The following is a 24,804-nucleotide window of genomic DNA, read 5'->3' on the forward strand; positions in this document are numbered from 1 at the left end:
GATGGAACTTTTTAAGGCACAGCACCCAGTACAAGACTTGATATGTTCGCAGGACGCTGGAAAGATTGCTTGCCCACGTGATGAGGAGTAGCGGTAGGTAGATGAAGCCAGATTAGGGAAGATGTTGCAAGCTAGGCAGATGAATTTAGACTTAACATAGCAGGTGAAAGAGAACCATTAAAGTTTTTGAAAAGAGTTGTGTTATGCTGAAAATAGTATTTGAGGGTGATTGCTAGATTACTAGGTGGGATAGAGAGTGGAGAAACTATAATTGGGAGGTCGAGGCATTTATAGTAATCTAGGAGTGAAGTAATGAGAGTCTTAAAAAATTAGCAGTATTAAGGGACTGATCTATAAACCTTTTTTCAGATGAGTTACAGATTGGGTTTTTGGATTACCTATGAGCTTCACTGAGCCGTGCTATCTATGGGTACTATAATGAGGATAATTGGACAGTTGTTGTTATTAGCATGCTTAAGATTCTTCTTTTTTTTTTTAAATAACAGCTTTATTGAGTTGAAATTCACATATCATACAATTCACCTTTAAAGTTTTAATGTTATTGGAACTTGCAGATGAAAGCCAAGATTTTTGGATATATGAGTAAAAGTAAAACTTTGCTTATATGTGTGAGCTATTATTTGAGAGTATGAACATGGTACTCATGGTAGATAAATTGGTCAGTAAGTAGGGAATGAAACAGGAAAGATACTCCGTGTGTTGTAGAAGGAACCTCAGACTGGAAGATCAAAAGCTCTGCCTGGAGGGTGCATCCTATCTTCCCTTCTAACAGCTGTGCTAAAGCTAAAGCTCAGTGAGTCTGTCCCCCTTTCTATGAAGCAGAAACACTAATTGCATAGGCTTCTTGGGAAAACTTAATGGGATGCTGCATGTGAAAGGGCCAGACCCAGTGCCTGACACAGTTAATAGGAAGTGGTCAAAAGGAAAAAAGAAAAAGAAAAACAAGAAGCCCACAGGTGAGCTTTGTGGATTCTCTGGGACGTTTATTTGATGAAGTTGTTCAAATGATCAAGGGCAAAATGTAAGCGCTGTGAACATGTTATCTGTAAAATTTTTGGTAAACTGAGACATTTCTTCACTATGGCAGGTGGTGGGTAGATTCTTTAACCTTATTGTTCTGTTGCTAAATATGTGCTCAGGCACATTGTACAAATGAACTCTTCCATTAAGAGGCCCCCTTCTTAGATCTGGCCACCTTTGTGAAGGTTTGAATATGTGGGAGGAATACTAAAAACAGTATGGTGATAGGTTTATTGTGTAACTGAAGGTGGTGTGATCAAACTGTCCAGTGACACCCTGAAAATGTCAAAGTTAGTGTGCAGACGGCCATGGCCTTCAACTGTGGATCAAGGCTATCGTTATCTTGTGATTTTAGGTACACAGAAGGGTCAGACATTTTAAGCTCTGATCACAGATTTTCTTTAACACGGGATTGTTTATTTCAGACCAGGTATTTCCAAATGTTATTTTCTGAAGAGATGTCCAGCATTTAATCTGAAATTTTTATGAGCATTAGGCAGTGTTTATGTCATTCTGCTGGTGGTATGTACATGTGAAAGCGAGTATTATTCCTTGTTTTAGCTTAAAATGGGTACAATGTACCCATCTAGTGTGATGTTCAGTATTACATAGGATTTTGTTTTTTCTTAGAATTGAGATAGAAGAAAGAAGCTAGCTGTTTTCTTGCCTGTTTTATCTTCTCATACTTTTTTATTCCTTGAAATGATAGGTGTATGGGATGAAGATAAGCCCTTTTTCTTCTTTTAATAAATGAGAATGAAACTGTTAAGTCCACAATATAATTAGCATAATAAAATCAGAAATAATAATGAGTTTCAAAAAAAGTGCCACTTCTTGAGATTAATACATTAACTGGAAAATTCTTGATGACAAAATAGGTCTTTTATTATTCTTTACTTTTTTTAAGCTAAAACTACGGTTTTTCAGTACTGGGTCATGAATAAATATTCACATTGTAAATATAAATATTCATCAGTATAAGGTTAAATAAAATATTTGTCGTAGTAATAGTTTAAAAATAAAAATTCTAACCTAAAATTGTATTGTTTAGTTGGAGATTGGAGCTTCTTGTGGAAAAGGATTATGTGACATGATTCAGTTTTGAAAACCTCTTAATTTCAAAAGAAATGATTTTTGCCTCATTATTCTGTATTTTATCTTTTCTTTTATAAACCAGCCTTTGTGTTTTGGGTCTTTTTCTTGCAGTGTAGCATGTGTGGTGGTTAAGAGCGTGGGCTCTTGAGTCAGACTGCCTGGCTTGAATCCTTGTTTACCTCCGCTGGGTCTTAGTCTCCTCATTCGGAGAATGGGGATATTGCCAGTACCTACATCAGAGGCCTTTGTGGTGGTCCAATGAGATAATACTTGAAAAGTTCTTAAAATAGGGTCTGGCATGTGGTAAACGCTCAATACGTATTAACTGTCATTCTTATGTTTTGACTTTCTGTGTACCTACATCTGCCTTTAAAGGCTGTGCTAAAGAAGTTTTGCTTTTGTTTAAGTACTTAGGGTGTTCTCTTGATTATGTAACTGTGCTTTAAAAATTTAGAAATTGCATTTGACCCACTTATGTTATGGATGTTATATGTGCTGTCCAGTATGGGAACGACTAGTGACATGTGGCTGTTGAGCGCTTGAAATGTGATTAGCCCAAATTGAGAGTGTTGTTAGTGTGAAAAACGGATTGCAAAGACTTAGTACAAAAAAAAGTAAATTATGAATAATTTTTTGGTATTGATTACATGTTGACATGATGTATTTAAATATATTGGATTACAAATATATATTGTTAAAATTAATTTCACCTGTTTCTTTTTACTTTTTTTAAATGTGGCTGTGAGTAAATTTAAAATTGTAAATGTGGCTCACATTTTATTACTATTGCACAGTGCTTTATAAACAATGAGAAATATATTTAGGAAATAACCTTAGTTTAGAAATTAACGTACTTCGAGTGCTTTTGTTTTTATCATCATACAATTCTTTAGGCTGTATTATTATATTGCTCTTTTAGGCTTACTGTTTAGTTTCTTGACATATTTTTCATCAACACTTTGATTAAATCTGTTTTCTATTTATTGATTTTTAAAATAGTTTACATTAATCTTTTAAATTACAGGAAAAGGAAAAAATTGCTTATAAATATCTTTATAGCTAACCATCGACTCTAGTAAAATGTTCTCGTAAGTTGTTAAAAACCCAAATACTTCTTGTACTGGTAAATATATTTACTTTTAGCTGTTTAATGAAATGAGAGACCTTGAGTTTTGTTTGGCAAAGATGACCTTTTATTATGCAGTTTCATCAGTGACTGGTGTTTGGTCGAAAATGGTGGAGGTTTTCCCTGCCTTGAGAATTGTTTATGACTGGTAATTTTAATTGAGCATGTGATTCCAGAGGCAGTTAGTGCTTTTGAAGTTATAATTATTTGGGGGATGTTAAATGGGAAAAAATTGGGAATGTGATGTTTTCCAGGTTACCATGTAATATCAGTGACCTATGACTTGGGAAAATAGTAGCAGAAAATATTACTGAGGATGTGTGTGTGTAACATTCTCTTTGCTAGTTTTTAGAGACATGGTTTTGTATACCAAATAGGAATAGATGCCGTATAGGGTAGAGAGCTTTTCTTACATGTTTTCAGGGAAACCTAGAGTGATAGAGACAGAAAATTTCCTTGAAGTGAGATATGTTAAGAACTGCATATTATATTTCTTTCATTATACTTGTTCAAAAATTAATATTGATTTGTACACTAAGACTCTGTAAAAGAAACTAAGTTTAGCATTTTTGAGGATGAGTGAAGTATTTAGATTAATATTGTTTTAAATTACCTAAGTAAGGGCTGGCCTGGTGGCGTAGTGATTAAGTTTGTGCCCTCTGCTTTGGCAGCCCGGGGTTCACTGGTTCCGATCCTGGGTGCAGACTTACACACTGCTCATGAAGCCCTACTGTGGTGGTGTCCCACATACAAAATAGAGGAAGATTGGCACAGATGTTAGCTCAGGGCCAATCTTCCTCACTAGAAACAAAAAAACTTACCTAAGTAACACATTAATACATTCCCACTGAAAAAGAATTAAACAATTCAGATAAAAATGTTCTGTTTTCTCATCCATCCTTTTGCCTTACATAACTATATAAATAAAAAATAGGGGCCAGCCCCATGGCTGAGTGGTTAAGTTCGTGCACTCTTCTTTGGCGGCCCAAGGGTTTCGCTGGTTTGGATCCTGAGTGCAGACATGCTACCACTCATGAGGGTACGCTGAGGCGGTGTCCCACATATCACAACCCAAAGGACCTACAACTAGAATATGCAACTATGTGCTGGGGGGCTTTGGGGAGATGAAAAAGAAGGGAAAAGAAAGAAGCTTGGCAACAGCTGTTAGCTCAGGTGCCAATCTTTAAAAAAAACCCCGCATATATGTATGTGTGTATATATATGTATTTATGTGAGTGGCACTTTACTGTAAAATTTCTGCAGCTTGCTTTTTCATAACTTAATGTCTTCGACTCCCTCCTCCCATGCTTCCTTCCTTCCTTGCTTCCTTTCTCTCCTTGCCGCCCTCCTTTCCTCCTTCCTCTCCTTAATTCCCTCCTTCCCCACTCCCTCAGCCACTGGCTCTTTCTTTCTTTAAATACAGAAAGAGCTCTATCTTATTTTTTTAAAACTTCTGCATAGAATTTATTAGTATGTATTTGATTTTTCTCCTCTTATTTTAGATATTAGATTATTGGTATGAACATATGTGTTTATGCTTCATTGCAGTATAATTATCAATAAATGGGTAATTCACAATGAAGACTATGATGACTTAAAAGAGAATAGTATTTCTTGAGGTTTTGTGGCATTTTAAGAATGTAGTTTATTTGCATATATTATGAAGAGTAGAGTGGGGGTTTCACTTTCTACTTATAGGCACAGTGCTTCTATGAGTGCCCTGCCCCTGCATTTTCCTTTTCCTTTTGTCTCTTATTAATCTTGTGGATCAAAGCACCACTAATACTTTTTTGTTTTTAACACGTGCTACCATTAACTCAGCTTTCTCTTTTCCAGTTCTTAGATCTAGAAAAGGAACTTTATACTTATCCGTATTAAATTTCTTCCTGAGATAAAACTCTTAAGTTTTTATTTTGTTAGATTCCAGGCTTTTGTATCCTGATTCTGTCATCTATTTCTTTTTATTTTAAATATGAGTACTTTTGGGGCCAGCCTCATGGCCGAGTGGTTAAGTTCATGCGCTCCGCTTGGGCCGCCCAGGGTTTCGCCCGTTGGGATCCTGGGTGCGGACATGTCACTGCTCATCAGGCCATGCTGAGATGGTGTCCTACATGCCACAACTAGAAGGAGCCACAACTAAAAATACACAACTATGTACCTGGGGGCTTTGGAGAGAAAAAGGAAAAATAAAATCTTTAAAAAAAAATTGAATATGAATACTTTTATTTGACAATATTAAATCCTCACTAATTTATTTATTCAACAAACGTGTAGGTATACAACAGTGTACTGGGAAATCCATGAAGTAGATAAAGCTTAGTCCTGTCTTCAAGGGCCCAAAGTCTATAGAGGAGATAAGCCTTTTATATAAAAATTACAAGGAAAAAATGAACAAACAGTGATAAAACTATCTTCCCAGGATATTCAGGCTTGGGAGAAGTAACTTTTATTTTGGAGGCTCAGGAAACATTTCCTGGAGGAGAGAGAAGTTTGAGGTGAACGTGAAGGGTTTTGGTAGGATTTAACGTGGAGATTGAGGTACTGCGTCTACTAGAAAGAGAATAAGGTGGAAGTTTGGGTATCACTGTTGCTATATCATGCATTATTCATTACCTTCTAACTTATAGAACGAGAAAACCTACTTAAAAGTTTCAATTTATAAACTTTCACAGATTTACACCAGATTAATACCACTTGGTATTGTATTGTAGCTTGTATTTTCTTAATTACGGTATCTTCTGCATAGGAATCTCTTATTTTAGCTGAAACCTCTGTGTTCAGAGAATTCTACCATAATGATATTAAAATAAATTTTATCTTGTATACTATTATAAATTTTTTTCAAAACACTTTTTACTGACTTTATGGAATGGAATAGTATTATTTATTATATGACATATTTCATATCTCTCTAATTTGATCTTCAAAACCACCTAATATTAGGGCTGACTTACTTGAAGAAAACTTATTCTCAAAGAAGCAATTTTCAATCTAAGATTGCACAAAGTTTCGCTGTGGAAGAATCCAGTAGTTATTTGGATGTCCCTCATCTACTTATTTTTTCATACTATCTGATCTCGTATCTTCTACAGATATGATCAACCTGTCTTTGTATTTCTTTCTGAATCATTAGTAAACTTCTTCAGTATTAAGGGAAAAATAAAAAAACCTTTTTCAGGGCTGGCCCGGTGGCGCAGCAGTTAAGTGCATGTGTGTTCTGCTTTGGCGGGGTTCACTGGTTCGGATCCCGGGTGTGGACATGGCACCACTTGGCACGCCATGCTGTGGTAGGCGTCCCACATATAAAGTAGAGGAAGATGGGCATGGATGTTAGCTCAGGGCCACTCTTCCGTAGCAAAAAGAGGAGGATTGGCAGGAGTTAGCTCAGGGCTAATCTTCCCAAAAAAAACCTTTTTCAAAATTACATGATCCATTATCAGCATCAGAATTATTGTTCAGTGTCTTATAAATAGCTGTTCAATTACTTATGAATCTTAGTACCCACTGTTACTTTTCTTGTATTTCTCCATCTTGCCATAAATCAGTGCTTCTCAATCAAGGGTAATTTTGCCTCCCAGAGGACCTTTAGCAGTATCTGGAGACATTTTTGGTTATCACAACAGGTGGGTGCTGTGGCATCTAGTTGGTAGAGGCGAGAGATGCTACTAAATATCCTAAAATACATGGGAGAGCTTGCCACAACAAAGAATTATTTGGCTCAAGATGTCAATAATACAGAGATTAGAAACTCTGCTATAGCCTATCAGGAGAGAAGAGCCTGTCAGATGTCCAGACAACCCTTGTTACTAGTATTCATCTCATCTACTCGTCTAGTAACTCACAGAGTAAATGAGGGCTTAGGCCAGCATAGTTTATTCTCAGAGAATTTCTGTCTGCTTCTGTTGAATATTCTCCTTTTGACCTGCGTTTGATCTTATTGCACAGAATTGTCACCAAACCTTTCCCCTTGTGTAGTTGTGTGGTTGGGGATCTGCCTTTCTCTTTTTGACAATTAGGACTCCGTTTCTCCTCTTTAATCTTTAGGGACTTCTCTCATTTTGTGTGATGAATCCAGGGTCACTGATACAGCTCTAGCAATTTTATCCACAAATTGACATTGGCTAAAACATCTTTATAGGAGCTAGATGCATTCTTATAATCTTTCTTGCCTAGTTCTTCAGTCTTCTTTCCATAGTGCATATTATGAGAGCTGAAAAAAATTAAGTGGCGTATGGAGAGGGATAATTGAAAAGGACACAGTGAGTAGTGAAGCACTAGAGTATCTGGAATGATGATTTTTGGTTCTGAAGCACCTTCGAAAAGACTGTTGTTTGTTCTAGTGACATATTTCACTGTCAAGTACTTGTGAAACTATGAGACACGGGATTGTATTCCAGAATGCCAAGGAAGGAGGATTATGTTATAAAAATGTGATTAAGTACTAATAAAATAACATACAGGTGATTTATACTTGGCTGTAGTACAGAGATGAGCATTGTTACCTCTTCTCACGTGTGAGGAAGTGGAATCTGAATGGAAGTGAGGAATTGCATTGCTGAATCACTCCCTTAACTCTTCTGGCCAGTCAAGTTTTCTTCTGTTGCCTCTTTCATGCCTTAGAATTGTAAGAAGCTCTGGGTAAGGTACCTGTGGCCAATTGTCCAAGCTTCCCCCACCCCCTACCTTCTGTTTTCTTTTTCTGTGAGATCCAGGAAGGAGGACATTAAGTAGTAAAATGTTCCACTTTCTCCTCTGGTGTTATGTTTTTTTCAGTAATTGAAACCAGCTGTGACTTTCCATGGACTGTTATTCCTGTTCTCTGTGGGGACTCTGCACCTATGTGGTGGGTAATATCATGGCACAAGCCAGTATTTTTTTCTCTTATTTATCATTACTCACCTACCTTGCTTGACCTCACAAATTATAAAATAGTTTTATTTTTAAAATATAACTGACTCCATTTGTTTCTACAAGGATTTATTGGTAATGAATCATGAGATCTCTAGTTTCTTGATTAAAGATGAGCAGTCTCAGAAGTTTTATTTCATGTACTGAAGTATAGAATGTTTGATTCACCACATAAATGGTGTAAAGATGGTGTGTTTAGTTTTTCTTCCATCCGCTTAATTACCAAATATTTTTTGAAGACTTGGCATATGTGTGAACCTTTGTCTACTTCCAAACAAAAAATGACAATTTCAGTTTTTGACTCAAGGAGGTATTGAAAAGGAACTTTTCAGAAAAGGACTCTAAACACTCAGACTCCCTTTGTAGTTTTTGACTTGTTGCTGCTAAATAAATTGTTTTTAATCTCTGTAACCAGATAGCTCTAGCATGGTCTCGGTTAATTTGGTTTCCGTGTGTTCCAGACAGAAGGAATGAAAATCAGAATCCCGGACTCTCAGCAGTATGAACTCCAGAGTTAGATTTTTTTCCCTTCTTGGCTTGTAAATAGATTTTTATGTGGACCCACACGCTATTTTTTTTCTCTTTCATTTCTCATCCTTCTACATTCTAACTCAGAGTGGCAAAGCAATTTTCTCTTCCAGGCAATTCCTCTGCTGTATGTTCAATAATGCTAGTTTACTTGATGATTGTTAGCACATTTGAGGTTATGTTGTATATAAATAAAAATAAATGGTGTTTTTATAAGGAGACAGATATCCTTGAGGGAAATTCTGAGTGTTCAGTTGCCCATGATTTTCAACTAGGTCTCAGAAATTTGACTTAGATCTATTTATCATTATTTTATTATAAGTTTCTGGGGAGAAGATAACACAGTTTGCCTTTGGCTTCTGACAAGGCAGGAACAAATTTAGGCTCATTAGAAAACAAGAACAAATGTTAAAAAAGAAAAACAACTGTAATTTTGTTTGGAATGTTTCATGTCTGCACACTGGGATAGTGAAATATTTATTTTATGTGAGGATAGTCACAACAACACCTGTTAAAGGACTATCTTTTGCAAGCAGCTAGTTTCGTTGTTCTAATCCTTGGCCCCTTTTGCCTTCTTTCTCCATAAATTATTGGTATAGCCTTTGCAATATTAAGGGCTAAAGATACTTTAAGACAACTGGTTCAGAAGTCATAGTATAGAGACATTAGAACAGCTGCTTTCTTCAGGTTTTCTGATTTTAACAAGGCAAGATGACAGAATGTTTTCAGATATGCCTGTGACTTTATATATAGAACACTATATTTTTCTATATTCACCTCAATGAAAGCCTCTATATTTATAAGATAAATCTCTATGCTTAGGATCATGAATTTACTTTTTTGGTCTTAGTTTTTCCTATAACTGTAAGGAGTATGGGGAAGTGCACAAATCATTGGGCACTAAATAAGTGTCAAATCAAGCAAGCCAGTCTTTTTTCTCTTTTCATAACTGTATTTCACTAAAATTGCTCCTACTTTCCAAAGAGCCTGGAGAGCTGTTTATTTTGTGGTTAGCAGAGGAAAAGGGGCCTTGTATGCAGTTTTACTTAGTACGATGAAAACTTGAAATTTCATGAAGAACATTTCCATATTTTTTCCTTGAAAATCCATATGTAACACGAATGACAAACATTAATGTACAACTGAAATTTCACAAGATTGTAACCTATCATTAACTCAATAAAAAAACCATATGTAATTACATTTTTACTCAGAAATTATGAAAATGTTTATAAAATTATGTCTGTGTTTAGGTATAGTACCTTTTTTGGATCTATAGCTTGAAGACGTTGTTAGGTTTAAATTCATGTATTCTAAACCAAAAATTCAGAGAAGGGCTCTATTACCCTCCACTATTATAAAGACATCTCAGTAGAGAAGGCTCATTTCAGAAGCTCCCCTTTTAGGTTAACATTATGTTAAGGCTAACCTGAAAGAACAAAGTGACGCATTTTTGTATTTTTGCCAGCTTAATTTTACTCTTTTCATGATTTTTTTGAACTTTGAAATTTGGGCTTCATTTTTAATGACTACATGAATCCATTATATGGCTAGATCACAACTTATATAGTCCTTTCCTGGTTTTGATTATTTCTGTTGCTTACATGTTTCATTTTCCTAATAGTGTGATGAATATATTTGTGTATAAATATTTATCAACACCTCTGATTATCTCCAAGAACTACTATGCTAATGGTTATGAACTTCTTTAAGGTTCTGGATATATGTTGCCAAATTACTTTCTAGAAAAGTCATGCTGGTTTACATTTTCTTAATTAGTGTTTGTTTAGTACAGACTCATCACGTTCTAACCAGTATTGAGTATACTAGTTAAAAAATCTATATGATTATCCAGAGTCTCAAAATTATAGAGGGGAAAATCTTAAGAGTTTGTCCAACATTTTGCTTTTTCTCCCCAAAGCCCCCCAGTACATAGTTGTGTATTCTTCGTTGTGGGTTCTTCTAGTTGTGGCATGTGGGACGCTGCCTCAGCGTGGTCTGATGAGCAGTGCCATGTCCTCGCCCAGGATTCGAACTAATGAAACACTGGGCCGCCTGCAGCGGAGCGCGCGAACTTAACCACTCGGCCACGGGGCCAGCCCCGAGTTTGTCCAACATTTTGCAGAGGAGGACAATGAAGCCCAAATAGTTGATTAAAATAAAAATAGTAAGTCGAAGTCAGGTTAGAATTTTAGTTTTCTGAACTTCCATTTCAGTGTTGTTTTCATGAGAGAATATTACTTTATTATTTATTGAATGTCTTTTATAGCATGGCTAGGTGCTATACTGGGCACTTTGCCTTTTAAAAAGTCTCATCTTCCCAATAACTCAAATGATGAGTGGCTTGAAATCGTTTTGCCTATAATAGGAAAGATAACTGAAGGAAGAAATGAGGGCAGTTCTTCAAACGCTGAATGTTGAAAAAGGATAGACTAAGGAAGATAGGTAGAATTCACAGGGAAGTGTTTTGGCTTAAAATAAGGAAGAACTTTCCTAAATAGGAAAGTAGTGCTATTCACTAAAGAAAGGGGAGATCAAGTTGAATTACATTGCTTAATTTTGAAAGTATTTAAGCCTAGTCTGTGTTTTTGTCAGGAATGTGGAAAATGGGGTCCAGGTATTGAGTGAGAAATAGGACTAGTTGACTAAAGATAATGCATTATAAAGAATGTGGTAGAGTACCTGGCATATAGCTTAATGCTCAATAATAACTATTATTAACAGTAACTAGATTCTGTGAAGTCTCTGAAGCTAGTGACAGAATAAGCAGAGATGCTCATAAACAATGAAAGAAGTAAGCAAAGAAAAGTGGGGAGGAGGGAGAAACTAAAGCCAAGCCTTTTCTCTCTCAGAAAGTCAAGAGGTCAGAGAGTTCCTAGGAGATACTCACTTTGTAATATACAGATGAGAAAGATAGGGTGAGAAAAATAATCCCCATCCAGAGATTAAAATTGTTAACATTTTATTGATTCTTTTCAGATCTTTGAATATGAATTTAAAAGTATATCTATAAATATGTAGATATAGATATATCATTAAATAGCCTGTTATATCACCAGCTTTTATCACTTAATAAACATACGAACATCTTTATGTCAGTAAATATGGATATACATTATAATTTTCTGTTCCTGCATAGAATTCTGTTACATGCTTGAACATATTAATAGTTTATTTTCCCATTTTATAAAGAATATTCCTTTTGTCTGTCTCTGGTGCCACTGTCATAGTTGAGGCTGTCTTTTTTTTACCTAAACTTTATTAGTCCATTAGTTTTTGCTTCATGTTTTCTTGCCGTCCTGCATTCTGTTCTCCATACTTTTGAATGAACGAATGCTGTGATAAGCATTTTTGTACATAAATCTTTGTGTACTTATTTGTTTATTTGTTTATTTGTGTGGGCATTCTCAGAGATGTCTACTATACTCTTGCTTTAAATGGTGGATTACTTTTTGCATTTAGTGAGCAGAAACCTGTAAGAGTTATGCTTTCTAAATTTTATAGTTTCATTTTAATATAAATGTAATAATTAGAAAGTAAGACTAAATCCTTTTGGTTTTTACATATCTTAGGGACTTTCGTGTTTGAGAGGGCAACCACCTAGGAATAGCACAGTGCCTGGCGCGTAAGGCCCATAGCAAATGCTTGAAGTTGAATGAGGGAGTACTTGAGAGGAAGTAAGACCCACTCATATGTGGCCTTGCGCACCAGACTCATAATGTGAACTGTCCCACCCCCATAGTGACCTGACCTTCACAGTTGCCTTTTAGATTTTTCTTGTTATTGGACTTCTTTTGTTTTTAGGGCAAAGCAAAAAGCTTTTTGTCTTGTGAATCACTGAACCAAACAAAAAGATTTATTGAGGCCCTTTTGAGGTCTCTAATTATTTAAGCCTTGTCTTGAATGCTTAGAAAGACTTTTAAAACCAGATATTTTATGGAAACTTTTTAGAAAGCTAAAATGTAATAAAACAAAGTGCTTAAAGTCTTAAATGAGTGGTTAGATATTGCTAGATAGTCCACCTTCAATATTTGGCTAGACTCTGACAACTTCTTACCACCTCTGCAAATAGCACCCTAGTCTAAGGCTTCAGCATTTCTTCTGGAACTATAATCAATTCCTAAATGGTCTCTTCCTGCATTTGCTTTTACCCCTTGACAGTGTGTTCTTCAAAGGACATGACTTAAGTTGTATCACTCACTACTCTGCTTAAAATTCTCCAGTAGATTCCCAATCTAAGATAAAACCTAAAATTCTTTCCATGATTTAGGAAGTCCTACAGGATTTGGCCCCTACTTCTCTTACCTTACCCCCTTCATTGTGCTCCAAGCACACTTACTTTAAGGCTTTGCTCTTGTAGTTTTCATTTCCTGAACATTCTTGCCTGACGTATCTGAATTTCAGGGGTCTGTTCAGATGTTGCTTATTGAGGAGGCTTTCCCTGACTACCCTGTCTAAAAGAGCACCTTTCATCACTTTTTAATTCTTTTCATCCTAGTTTACCTTTTCTCCATGGCTTTTATAACTTGACAGTCTATATTTGTTTATTTCTATATCTGTTTTCCCTTCTAGACTCCAAACTCCATGAGGTCAGGGATTTTATCTTTTTTGTTCACTCTTGTATCCTCTGCCTGGCACATAATAGGTGATCAGTAAATATTTGTTGAATACATGAGTAAATAAATATGTTTGTATACTCTGGGTGGTAATTGGGGAAAGTAGTGTATTACAGACCTGGCACTGGTAAATATGAGGATGATTGTTGAATTGAGGAGATAGGAAGAGAAAAATTGCTAGACTCCCATAGCTCTTGTATACTTTTTATAAAGCTGGTGGAAGTGATTGCTTTGTATAATTAGAATTGATGTTTTATCAAACAATGTTTCATTATATTTCATTTAAGATGAAGACGATGACTTTGTATGTAAGAAGGCAGCCTCTAAGTCAAAAGAGAATGGAGGATCTACAAATAGTTACCTTGGAGCATCAAACATGAAAAAGAGTGAAGAGAACACTAAGACCAAGAATAAGCCTTTATCACCAATAAAACTTACCCCTACATCAGTGCTTGATTATTTTGGAACTGGGAGTGTCCAAAGATCAAATAAGAAGATGGTGTCAAGCAAAAGAAAAGAGGTGAGTGTTCTGTACGCAAACAAGAATGCTCAGGATTTGTACCTATTCACTGTTATTAATGAGATGAGAAATTTGGATGTTATAAATAGGTCAACATATTTTATTGTTTAAAGTAATTTTCCTATGATTATGAATAAAATTGTCATTTTAGAGGATGAGGAAGTTAGAATATTAGACATGTAATTTTTTTATATTTGAAGGTGGGAAAAGATCATTTAAATCATAGAATAAATTGTAATTCTTAGAATTTAAATACTCAGAATGCAAACTCACTTCACTGTTGACCTCAGCCAGACAAAATTGGATGATAAATTTGTTCCCAAATGAGATCATAAATACATAACTTTTAAATAGAGCCTACCTATGCTATACTTTTTACCTTCTCTATTTGGCTGATGTTGGATTCATCTTTTCCTGGACATTTAGGAAATAGAAATACAGATAAATTATAGTGAAAGTAGTCTCTTGAGTTAAAGCCTGCCAAATGGTGTTTGTTGATTTCATTCGTGCCTCCATAGGACACTGTGATCATTCTCACATACTGCTTTGCCAATGTTCTGGATTACTTCTGAAGCCAAGACATTCGTCTGCAGATTTTTTTGGGTACTTCTTTTGAACATTTCAGTAGAATTAAGTGAGAACCATCTGCCTATAGAATATTTGCTCATTAGGAAATTGGATGTGGTCAGTAACTATGAACATGATTTTCTGGCTGGCGTGCATTGATACTGTTTCATAATTGATACACATCTCTCTCATTGGTGTATTTAATCAGCTACAGTCAAGAAAAAGCATCTTGTTTTTAACTTAAGGTTTATGCTGATCTTGCTTGTTTTTCTTTGAAATCTAGCCTTCTCAAAATACAGATGATTCCAGATTAAATGATGAAGCCATCGCCAAGCAATTGCAACTTGATGAAGATGCAGAGGTATTGGCATTTTGTTTAGATATCATTAACAACTTGATGTTGTGACTTGCTATTTAGTCTACCCAGGCCAACAATCAAGATTGTTCTGGTCTCATTTTGGATTGAGCCTCGTTGTGAGAGTTATGTGTAAAATAAGTTAAAATCTAATATATGAAAATCTGAGTTTTTATATAAAAGATAAATGAGAGCAGGGAATCATTATTTATATAAATATTTATCATTAGATTTCTTTCTTTCTTTTTTGAGGAAGATTAGCCCTGAGCTAACTACTGCCAGTCCTCCTCTTTTTGCTGAGGAACACTGGCCCTGAGCTAACATCTGTGCCCATCTTCCTCTACTTTATATGTGGGATGCCTACCACAGCATGGCATGCCAGGTGGTGCCATATCTGCACCTGGGATCCAAACTGGCGAACCCCGGGCCGCTGAGAAGCAGAACTGTGAACTTAACTGCTGCGTCACTGGGCCAACCCTCATTAGATTTTTTTGAGTGGAAGCCTCCTTTAGTATAGTTAAAATAATTTCATTTGGTCATACCTCTTTTCTTTTCACTATGTGCAGTCTCATCCACTCCTGTGGCTTTAAATTCTATGTATATGCTGATGATCCCTAAATCTATCTCCAGTTCACTGGGCTCTCTTGAGTAGTAACCCTGTTATGTTCATTCAACATGTATTTATTGAGCACTTACTGAGTGCATGGCACAGTTCTATGTGTTAAGGATACTGCAGTTAAAAAAAAAAAGAAAATGTCAGGTCGTTATAAGTGCTATGAAGAAAAGTAAAGGAATAGGTAGTTTTGGCGTGATCAGTGGGGTTATGAGTGTTGTATTTTAAGCAGAGGGGTTAGAAAGGGCCCTCTGAGGAAGTAACATTGGGGCACAAAAGGAAATGATAATGGGGCTGGCTACCTGGAGGAAGATTTCCTCTAGACAGAGAAAAGCAAGTGCAAGCATCCTGAGGTAAAAGTGTTTGAATTTGGTGAGTTTGGAGAAATGGCCAGTAGCAATCTTGTGATACTTAACTATTAATATTAAGTTAAAAAAGGTCATAGTTACTTTCTGGAAAATGTTTTTCCAGTTTCTTCTAAGTATCATGAATCAAACATTTAAAAACGTTAATTTACAAAAAGAAAAAAAAGCAAGTCTGACTGTGTTGACACTTTTACAGCTGGAGAGACAACTGCATGAAGATGAAGAGTTTGCCAGAACGTTAGCCATGTTGGATGAAGAACCTAAGACCAAAAAGGTGGCATTTGAGTGGGCTGTTTGCATTCTAAATATACAGTACAGATCAGTGTTCCCTTTCATACCTGTGTATTCTAGGCTCTGGAGATGCAACCATGAGTAACTCTTCTAGAAAGAAGCTAAATTATTTTAATTTAGAAAAGTGTGTTTGGGGAGGCTCACTGAGAAACTTAGTCTTCCCAAAGGAAGGTTGATAGAGCCAAAGCCAACTGGAACCCATCTTCCCAAAACGACAGATTGCAGCTTTTACTTACTCTCTGTCACAAAGAGGTTCTTAGGTAGTTGTTCAGTTAATAATGCTTATACAGATTCCTATGGAACCTAAAGTTTAATAACTTTAATATTAATTTCTCTCTTTTTGGGAAGCACAATTTTGCTATTTCTAATTAGCTAACATTAAGATCTGTATTAGGACAGTCTCAAATAATAATGAGTATATTTTGGGGAATCTTTAAAAGCATCAAGTTTTTTTTAAGTACTTGCATCTCCAAAAAATTAGACTTATTTTCATTGAATCACATTCTGTTAATATTGTCAGTTACAATATCTGACTATTTTAAAAGATTTTACAGCAGGCAGGTGTAAGGCAATGGGGGATGGTGGGGACTTTGTCATTTGAAAAGCCTTACTCCATTTAAAGGCATTCAAATTATAATTATTTAAAAAAAATACTGTGTCATGCACCCCAATTTGTAACCTCTTTGTAAAATGGAGTTTTGAGGGAACGGTGGAGAGAATGGGTATTTTTTTTCTCTTTTGAGAAAGTGCTCTTTTATTTTTCTTTTGAGCTTTACATTGTTTTTAATTTAGTCTTTTGGGTTTAGATTTTAGTTTTTAACCTCATAATTGAGATGAAAGGAGCAGAAATAAGGTTTCCATTTCCAGATTCACAAGTTGGGAAGAACTGGGGAAATTTTTTGTAGATATATTTTTTATGCTCTTTCATCTGTTTTCTCATCTGTAAAATTAAAAGTAATAAAACATGCTTCATTTGCTCCACAAATTTTGTGGATGAATGAGTGAAAATTTGTTGTATTGTTCTGTTACTTTGGAAGGTGGCCCATAATATTAAAATAAATTAAAACTTTGATTAGAATTAACAATATACTTTGTGGTAATAGTTTTCCTATTATTTGTCACACTTGACACTTTTGAAATTTTCTTAGGCTCGAAAGGACCCAGAAGAGAGAGAAACATTTTCATCTGTCCAAGCCACTTTAAGTAAAACAGAAAAACATAAATATCCTCATAAAGGTAATACTAACAGGAAAAAGTAAGCAGGAACATTTACCTTCGTAGAGGAAAATTTGTGGTGACCTTGTTTAAACATTCTATTCAGTAATTGCCTTGTATTGTTAGGTAGACATTATTTCAAAGGAGTATTGAAGCATGTTCGACTTAGATACTTTGAAGGCCATTTGGATATTAGCTGGTGTAGAACTCCTGTCTGCTCTATGATTGTTGTGAGAATGGTATCACAGCTCTTGGCTTCATGTTAATTTCCAAGTATAGTGCAAAGTGTGGACATCAGTATACGAAGACAAACAGCTAGATGTTTTAAGCTCATAGAATTGACTCATAGTTGTCCAGGTCATCTGAAACTTTCCTGCTGATTGTGTATAGGTTTTTATTATTATTATTATTTTGGTGAGGAAGATTGTCCCTGAGCTAATGTCTGTTGCTACTCTTCCTCTTTTTTGCTTGAGGAAGATTGTCCCTGAGCTAACATCCGTGCCAATCTTCCTCTGTTTTGTATGTGGGATGCCACTACAGCATGGCTTGATGAGCAGTGTGTAGGTCATGCCTGGGATCTGAGCCTATGAATCCTGGCCCACTGAAGCAGAGTGTGCGAACTTAACTATTACATGACCGGGCTGGCCCAGGTTTTATTTTTTAGTGGTCCTGATACCTAACCATCTGCTGGTATTGATAGTCTTAATCCTATAAGTAAATCTGTTCATTTAATACTTTTTAGTCTCAAAAATCTCAGGATTTGGGGCATTCAGACCATATTACAAATAAAGAATTTTTATGTAACATATTCTAGTCAGGAAGTTTTCTCTGTGTAAATTTCAGACCATTGAAGTTTATCTGTGGGATAAATGCCATATCCATAAATGTAGTTTACCATATTATTTCAATTAATGACTAATTTATATTTAACAAGACAGATCCTTTAATTTGAACTGGTTGTACAAAGAAGTAATATACAAATGTTTAATTTTTAAAAATAAATACACTGTATAAAGAACCAAAATCTTAATGTAAATGTTATGAAATCACCATATGATGTTGTGTGCTACTAAGATCACTCAGTTGAAAGATGAAAAAATAATCTTGATATTGGGTATCATTTCCCCAAAACAACAGTCATAATCTTTTCTTTTTTTTCCTTTCAGAGGAAAGAAAGAATTGCAGTCCTAAGAAGCAAACTAAATGTGAAAGTTCAAAAAAATCTCAGCAACATTCCAAGTCGTCAGGTCCCAAAATAGGAGAACCTTCTCCAAAAGCCAGTTCCAAGCTGGCACTTTTGAAAAAAAAACAAGAGAGTTCTTATAAAGAAACAGAGCCTGTGCCCTCAAAAAGCAAAGAAAATGCCATTGAATTGAAAGGAGAAACAAAAACTCCTAAGAAAACCAAAAGTTCACCAGCTAAAAAAGAGGTAGAAATTTTCTAAAAATATGCCATCCTGGCGCTGTGTGTTGATTGTTTTCAAGTTTTATTTCTAACTTTCTAAGTTATTGTAATACTTTTAAGATACTGTCTTATTTAGATGCTGTTGCAGAATTTAGATTATTAATGTAGCCAAATTAGCTAATATTGAGTATTGTGTATCAGATATTGTGCTAATACATATGATATCTCATGTAATCTTTACGACAACCCTGTGAGATATTTTCTTTTATTATTCAACTTTTAAAGATGAGGAAACAAGCTAAAAGAGTGTAAGTAACTTTTATAAGATCATCAAGCCTAGTAAGTGGCAGAGCCAGGTTTGAACTCAGGTCCTCTGAGGCCAGAAAAAGCAGGATAACATGCTGGCTCTGAACATGGACTCTGGAGTCAGTTTCAGATCATAGTCCTGCCACTGAGCAGATGTGTGACCTTGATCTGGTTACTTCCTCTATCTGCTTGGGTTTCTCATTTGTAAAATAGGATAATAATAGGGCGTAATAATATGTAAAACCACTCAGAACAATGCGTGGTACATAATAAGTGCTATATAAGTTTTTGCTATTATTAAAATTATTGTTATTTATATATGCCCAGAATGTACTCCTTTTTCCTCTTGTATAATAACGTTGAGATGCTGAAATAATTTTGAAAGGATGAAATAGTGAAATAATGCAGAATGGTTTTCAAAAGTTTTGTTTTCATGTATGTTTGATAAGTGAAAGGTTTCTTAGACTCTTCAATTTGGAACCACCTTAGATTTATAAGGAGAAACCACTATTCCTTCAAGCCTCTTAGGCACTTAGAATTAAAAGCAGAATATTGTCTATTTTAACTACTCATCACCATTATTTTTTAGTGCAGAGCAGTGAAATGGTGATGATTTCAAGATGCTTTTGTTTGTGGTTAGTGTTCATAAATACGCTTAAGGGAACAATTAACTTTTTGGTCTTAGATTTTTCTTCACTAAATACGTATCTAGTGGACGAATGTTTTTCTTCAGGCACACTAAATATGTTCAGTAATCAGAGGCTTGTCTCTTTTTATTAGAAGAGAAGATATTTTTAAATGATGCTGTTACTCTTCATTGTATTTGTTAAAGTTGGAATCGAAATGTCTTAGAAAACTTTTAAGCAGTTTTGGGAATATCAACGTCTATTTAATAAATTCAATCCATCTTGGTCAGATAATTTTGACATCATAAATGTGTGTGCTTCAAAGTTATTTTATGAGGTGTTTATAATTGAGAATTATTTTTTTCATAGAATTAATGTTATAAATGAATAATTTTCCCATTTTCATATGCATTGGACCCTCCTGTGAAACTTGTTAAATTATGGTTGTGGGTGTGGTCTGGGTAGGTGTATTTTAATAAGATCCTCAGATAATAAGAATGCACACCAGTGTTTAAGAACCATTGTTAAAGAGTAGAGCTAAGGTCTAGGACCAGCCAGTAATGGCGTATATAACTCATAACTAAAGTAGCTCACCTATTTTGTTGATTAAATCATTTATTTGTGTAGAAGTGATATTTCGTCTACTCTCAAAGGAATTTGAGGTGGCTTACAAGTTAAAAATAATGTAAAATAGGAAATAGAAAAAACAACAGAGACCCTCTTGTAGTGGTTCTTAAATCAGAATTATCTAGGATTTTTTTTGCCAAATATACATGCCCTAGCCGTACCGTGTATCTCTGAATCAGAAACTTGGAGTAGGTTTGGGAATATATAGTTTGAAAAATTTCCCTGGGATTTTCTGAGATATACCCATAGTAAGATCCCTGAGAGAAATAGAGAGATTAAACGTAGAAGGGATAGTGGTGGAATATAGAATGTGTCTGCTTTTTGGAGTAAAGCTTGCTCCTTGTTTGAGCCAGCTGTTAATACGGAGCCATAATTCTCAGACTGTAGTGCTCATATCCCCAGGTGCATAGGGCCATTGAGGTTGTTTTAGGGGTATGCAAGGCCATAGGATAAACATAGAATATCATCTTGTGGATCAGTTTACTTGGGGAAAAACTTATTCTATTAAAATACACATGTATATATTGTGGAATAGAATTTAAAATTCACATGAATTTTTGAAATAAAATACACTCTTTTTGTTTCTTTGCTTGGGGCTGGCTACTTGGCTTATGTACCTAATATGCCCTGAGGCATGTGCCTTTAGAGAGAATGGAAAGGTTTGAGAAGGGCGGTTGCAGGGGTGCTTATAAGCCAGTGTGTATAAATTGGGGTGTACTTGTGTAGCTAAAAATGTTAATTTCAGGACCAAACACAGAAGTGACTTAATGTTCATTTATCAATATATATTTTTAGTTTTACATGAATTTTGCATGATTTTGTTCAATTTCCTTTCCCTCTTCCCAAAGTCTATAAGTCCTGAAGATTCTGAAAAGAGACGCACTAATTATCAAGCTTATCGAAGTTACTTAAATCGAGAGGGTCCCAAAGCTCTGGGCTCCAAAGAAATACCAAAGGTAAGAGTTTTGGGGGGGCATGCCACTCTGTTAGAGCCTCTGGCCTGTGGGTCCATGTATGTATTCACTGTGTTTACAGCAGCAGAGAATTAGTAATTAAAAATTAACAGGAAAGCCTCAGTCACCATCTTTATGAATTAGGAATGTTTATTCGTATTATGAATCACATCTTGATACTTAGAAAAATTTTTCTGTAAGTAACAAGTAGCCCTAGTAGGGCTGGGCTTTGAGGAATACAGCAGTCACAAGGCTAATGCTCTTTGCCTTCATGGTACTTATGATCTAACTCAGGAAGAGACTTTAAATAAGTTATTGTTTAATTATAATTTTGATATGTGCCATAAGGAGAAATCCAAGCTGTTCTTAGAGAGGGTAATAGAGGAACCTCGGCCTGGGTGGGGTGTATAGAATAAGTGACATTTAAGTGGAGACTTGAAGAATGAAAGGGATTTACCAGGTGTGAAGGAATTGTGATAGCATGGTGATCTGGGCAGAGGGACCAGAATGTGTGATGTCCCTGAGGGGCAAAGGATCTTGCATGATATGTTTGAGGAACTAAAAGTAAAACAGTGTAGTTAGAGAATAGTGACCGAGGGATGGGAGTGACTGAAGAGGTAAATAGGGCCACGTCTTGCAGGGCCTAATGTTTAGGACTTTTGTCTAAGAGAAGGAGTCATAAGTGGGGGAATAATATGACCAGATTTGCATTTCGAAAAGAGCACCCTGGCTGCTGAGCATGTAGAGTACGAAGGAGGGGGTAGGAATAGATATGGGGAGATCAATTAGGAGAAGTGGTGAGAAATAATAGAGACTTGTCCAAGGTAGTAGCAGTGAAAGTGCTGAAAAGCCAGTTAGTTTCAATGGAAAAGGTAAAATCTTTAGGACTGAGTGATAATTGGAAGTGGGAAGTGAGAAAGAATGAGCATCAGGTATAATTTTCTGGCTATTGGCCTGAGCAGCTGGGTAGATGCTGATGCTACTGGAGGCAGAGTAGGTTTGTGGAGATGATGAGTTCATGTTGGCCATACTGTGCTTTAGATGTATGTGAGGATCCAGTGGAGATGTAGAGTAGACCAGTAGATATGCAGGACTGGAGCTCAGAACAGAAGTCAAGATGGGATGTAAAAACTTGGGCATTATTGGCATGTAGATAATGTTTGAAGGCTTGATATTGTTGACAAACTAGTACAGAATGAGAAGTAAAAAGGGCCTTGGGTCTAGCTGTTTTATGAAGTAGAGGAGGATGAAATCCAAAAGGAGACTGAGAAGAAGCTGCCACAAATGTAGAAGAGAAGTCTGATAAGGGTGATGTCAGAGAAGCAAAGGGAAGAGAGATTTTGTAAAAAATGGTTGAGTAAGGGGCCAGCCTGGTGGTGCAGGGGTTAAGTTCACATGTTCCGATTGGGTGACCTGGGGTTCGCTGGTTCGGATCCCAGGTGCAGACATGGCACCACTTGGCAGCCATGCTGTGGTAGGTGTCCTACATATAAAGTGGAGGAAGATGGGTACAGATGTTACCAAGGTTGAGAAAAAGGAGACTGAAAATTGTCCATTGCATTTAGTTACGTGAATGGTCCTTAGTCACCTTAGCAGGAGCAGTTTGAATAGAATGGTGGAGGCAGAGCCTGATGGAAATGGGTTAAAGAGTGAGTGAGAGGAGATAAAATGGAGGCAGGATAAGTAGATAATATTTTTGATAGGTTTCTTTGTGAAGGGGAAAGGAGAGGGAAGACTTCTAGCTACAAATGGAGGGTGGGATTTAGGGGAAAAGTGTATTTTTAAGGTAAGAGATACTTAGGGCATACTTTTTGCTGATGGGGTGGTCTACCAGAAAGGGAGAGATTGAGGATATATCAGAAAGCGAAGGAAATCAAATGTAGTATATGATTTCTGAGAAGGCAGAAGGGGAGGGAATTCAGACCACAAATGGAGATTAGTCCCCTAATAAAGGAGGAGGGGATGAGCCTAAGGGGCTAGTGGGTTGTATAGGAGGCTAGAGGAAGACACCAGTCTTGCCTCCTGTACATGGTGTGTGAAAGACTAAACAAGCCTCTGCTTGGGAGGACTTTAGGCAAAGTGGTGTCCTTAGAGGATAGCCAGGTTTCAGTGAAGGGAAGGCTGAGGAGGTAACACTGGAGAAGAGGTTGAGAATATTGGGTAGTTGGCTGGTCCTGCAGTAAGAGTTCTAGAGTGGAAGAGTTTGGTAGGGAGGCTAGAAGTGCTGGGATTGGATAAGTAAAAAGATTCTCAGAGCCACAGTGGGTCATAGTTCAGGAGATGATAGGTGATGGGGTATGGGATAGAGGCTTGCATGTAGAGTTTTTCTGGGTTATTTTGAATTTCTTGAGAAGAATTTAAATACCTTAGTGTTTACGAGATTGTTTCAATACTAGAATCTTAGAGCTTGAAGGGACCTTCAGATCTTGGTAGTCAAACCTTTTCTCTCCAAGCAGATTCATAGCTATATGTGTTTTTTTTCTGAGAAAGATTCTTCAGTTTGACGGTGCAGGTTTGAACTTGTGTTGGGGCAGTCTTTGAATTTTATTTAGCTGCTTCTTTTCAAGCCTGTTTTAAGTCTGTGTTGGTCTCAATTCTCCATGCAGAGAGTAATAAGTAACTTGGAATGGTTTATGTAATTTTCATTTTGCTTAGTTGTATCATTTTATTGAACCATTACAAAAATTAAAAAAGTCCTAATCAACAACTACAGCAAAGTTGCAGGGTACAAAATCAATTTAAAAAAATCCGTTGCATTCCTATGCACTAACAATGAACTAGCAGAAAGAGAAATCAAGAATACAATCTCATTCACAATCACAACAAAAAGAATAAAATATCTAGGAATAAACTTAACCAAAGAGGTGAAAGACCTGTACGCTGAAAACAATAAGACATTATTGAAAGAAAGTGAAGGAGACATAAAGAAATGGAAAGATATTCCATGTTCATGGGTCAGAAGACTAAACATAGTTAAAATGTCCATTCTACCTAAAGCAATCTGCAGATTGAATGCAATCCCAATCAAAATCCCTATGACATTCTTCACAGAAATAGGACAAAAGAATCCAAAAATTTATATGGAACAACAAAAGATCCCGAATAGCCAAAGCAATCCTGAGAAAAAAGAACAAAGCTGGAGGCATCACAATCCCTGACTTCAAAACATGCTGCAAAGCTATAATAATCAAAACAGCATGGTACTCGCACAAAAACAGACAAACAGATCAATGGATCAGAATTGAAAGCCCAGAAATAAAACCACACATCGATGGACAGTTAATCTTTGGCAAAGGAGCCAGGAACATACAATGGAGAAAGGAAAGTCTCTTCAATAAATGTGTTGGGAAAACTGGACAGCTACATGCAAAAGAATGAAAGTAGACCATTATCTTGCACCATACACAAAAATTAACTCTAAATGGATTAAAGATTTGAAGGTAAGACCTGAAACCATAAACTCCTAGAAGAAAATATAGGCAGTACACTCTTTGACATTGGTCTTAGCCACATCTTTTTGAATACCATGTCTACTCGGGCAAGGGAAACAAGAGAAAAAGTTAACAAGTGGGACTACGTGAGACTAAAAAGCTTCTGCAAAGCAAAGGAAACCATGAACAAAATGGAATGACAACTCACCAACTGGGA

The 24,804-nt window shown here is 36.1% G+C and overlaps 1 protein-coding gene across 4 annotated transcripts in view; it reads left to right on the forward strand.

Annotated features, from left to right (window-relative positions):
* RFC1 (replication factor C subunit 1) overlaps positions 1 to 24,804 on the forward strand; it is a 79,881-nt gene that overhangs the window by 22,720 nt on the left and 32,357 nt on the right. For all 4 annotated transcript variants that reach the window (XM_070615129.1, XM_070615130.1, XM_070615132.1 and 1 more), the window contains 6 exons: positions 13,602 to 13,834; positions 14,685 to 14,762; positions 15,931 to 16,008; positions 17,174 to 17,261; positions 18,407 to 18,669; positions 21,052 to 21,159. In XM_070615129.1, the coding sequence (XP_070471230.1) occupies positions 13,602 to 13,834; positions 14,685 to 14,762; positions 15,931 to 16,008; positions 17,174 to 17,261; positions 18,407 to 18,669; positions 21,052 to 21,159 (848 nt within the window). The remainder of the gene's footprint in view (positions 1 to 13,601; positions 13,835 to 14,684; positions 14,763 to 15,930; positions 16,009 to 17,173; positions 17,262 to 18,406; positions 18,670 to 21,051; positions 21,160 to 24,804) is intronic.

This window comes from Equus przewalskii, chromosome 3 (assembly GCF_037783145.1).
Source record: "Equus przewalskii isolate Varuska chromosome 3, EquPr2, whole genome shotgun sequence".
NCBI classification, from domain to species: Eukaryota; Metazoa; Chordata; class Mammalia; order Perissodactyla; family Equidae; genus Equus; species Equus przewalskii.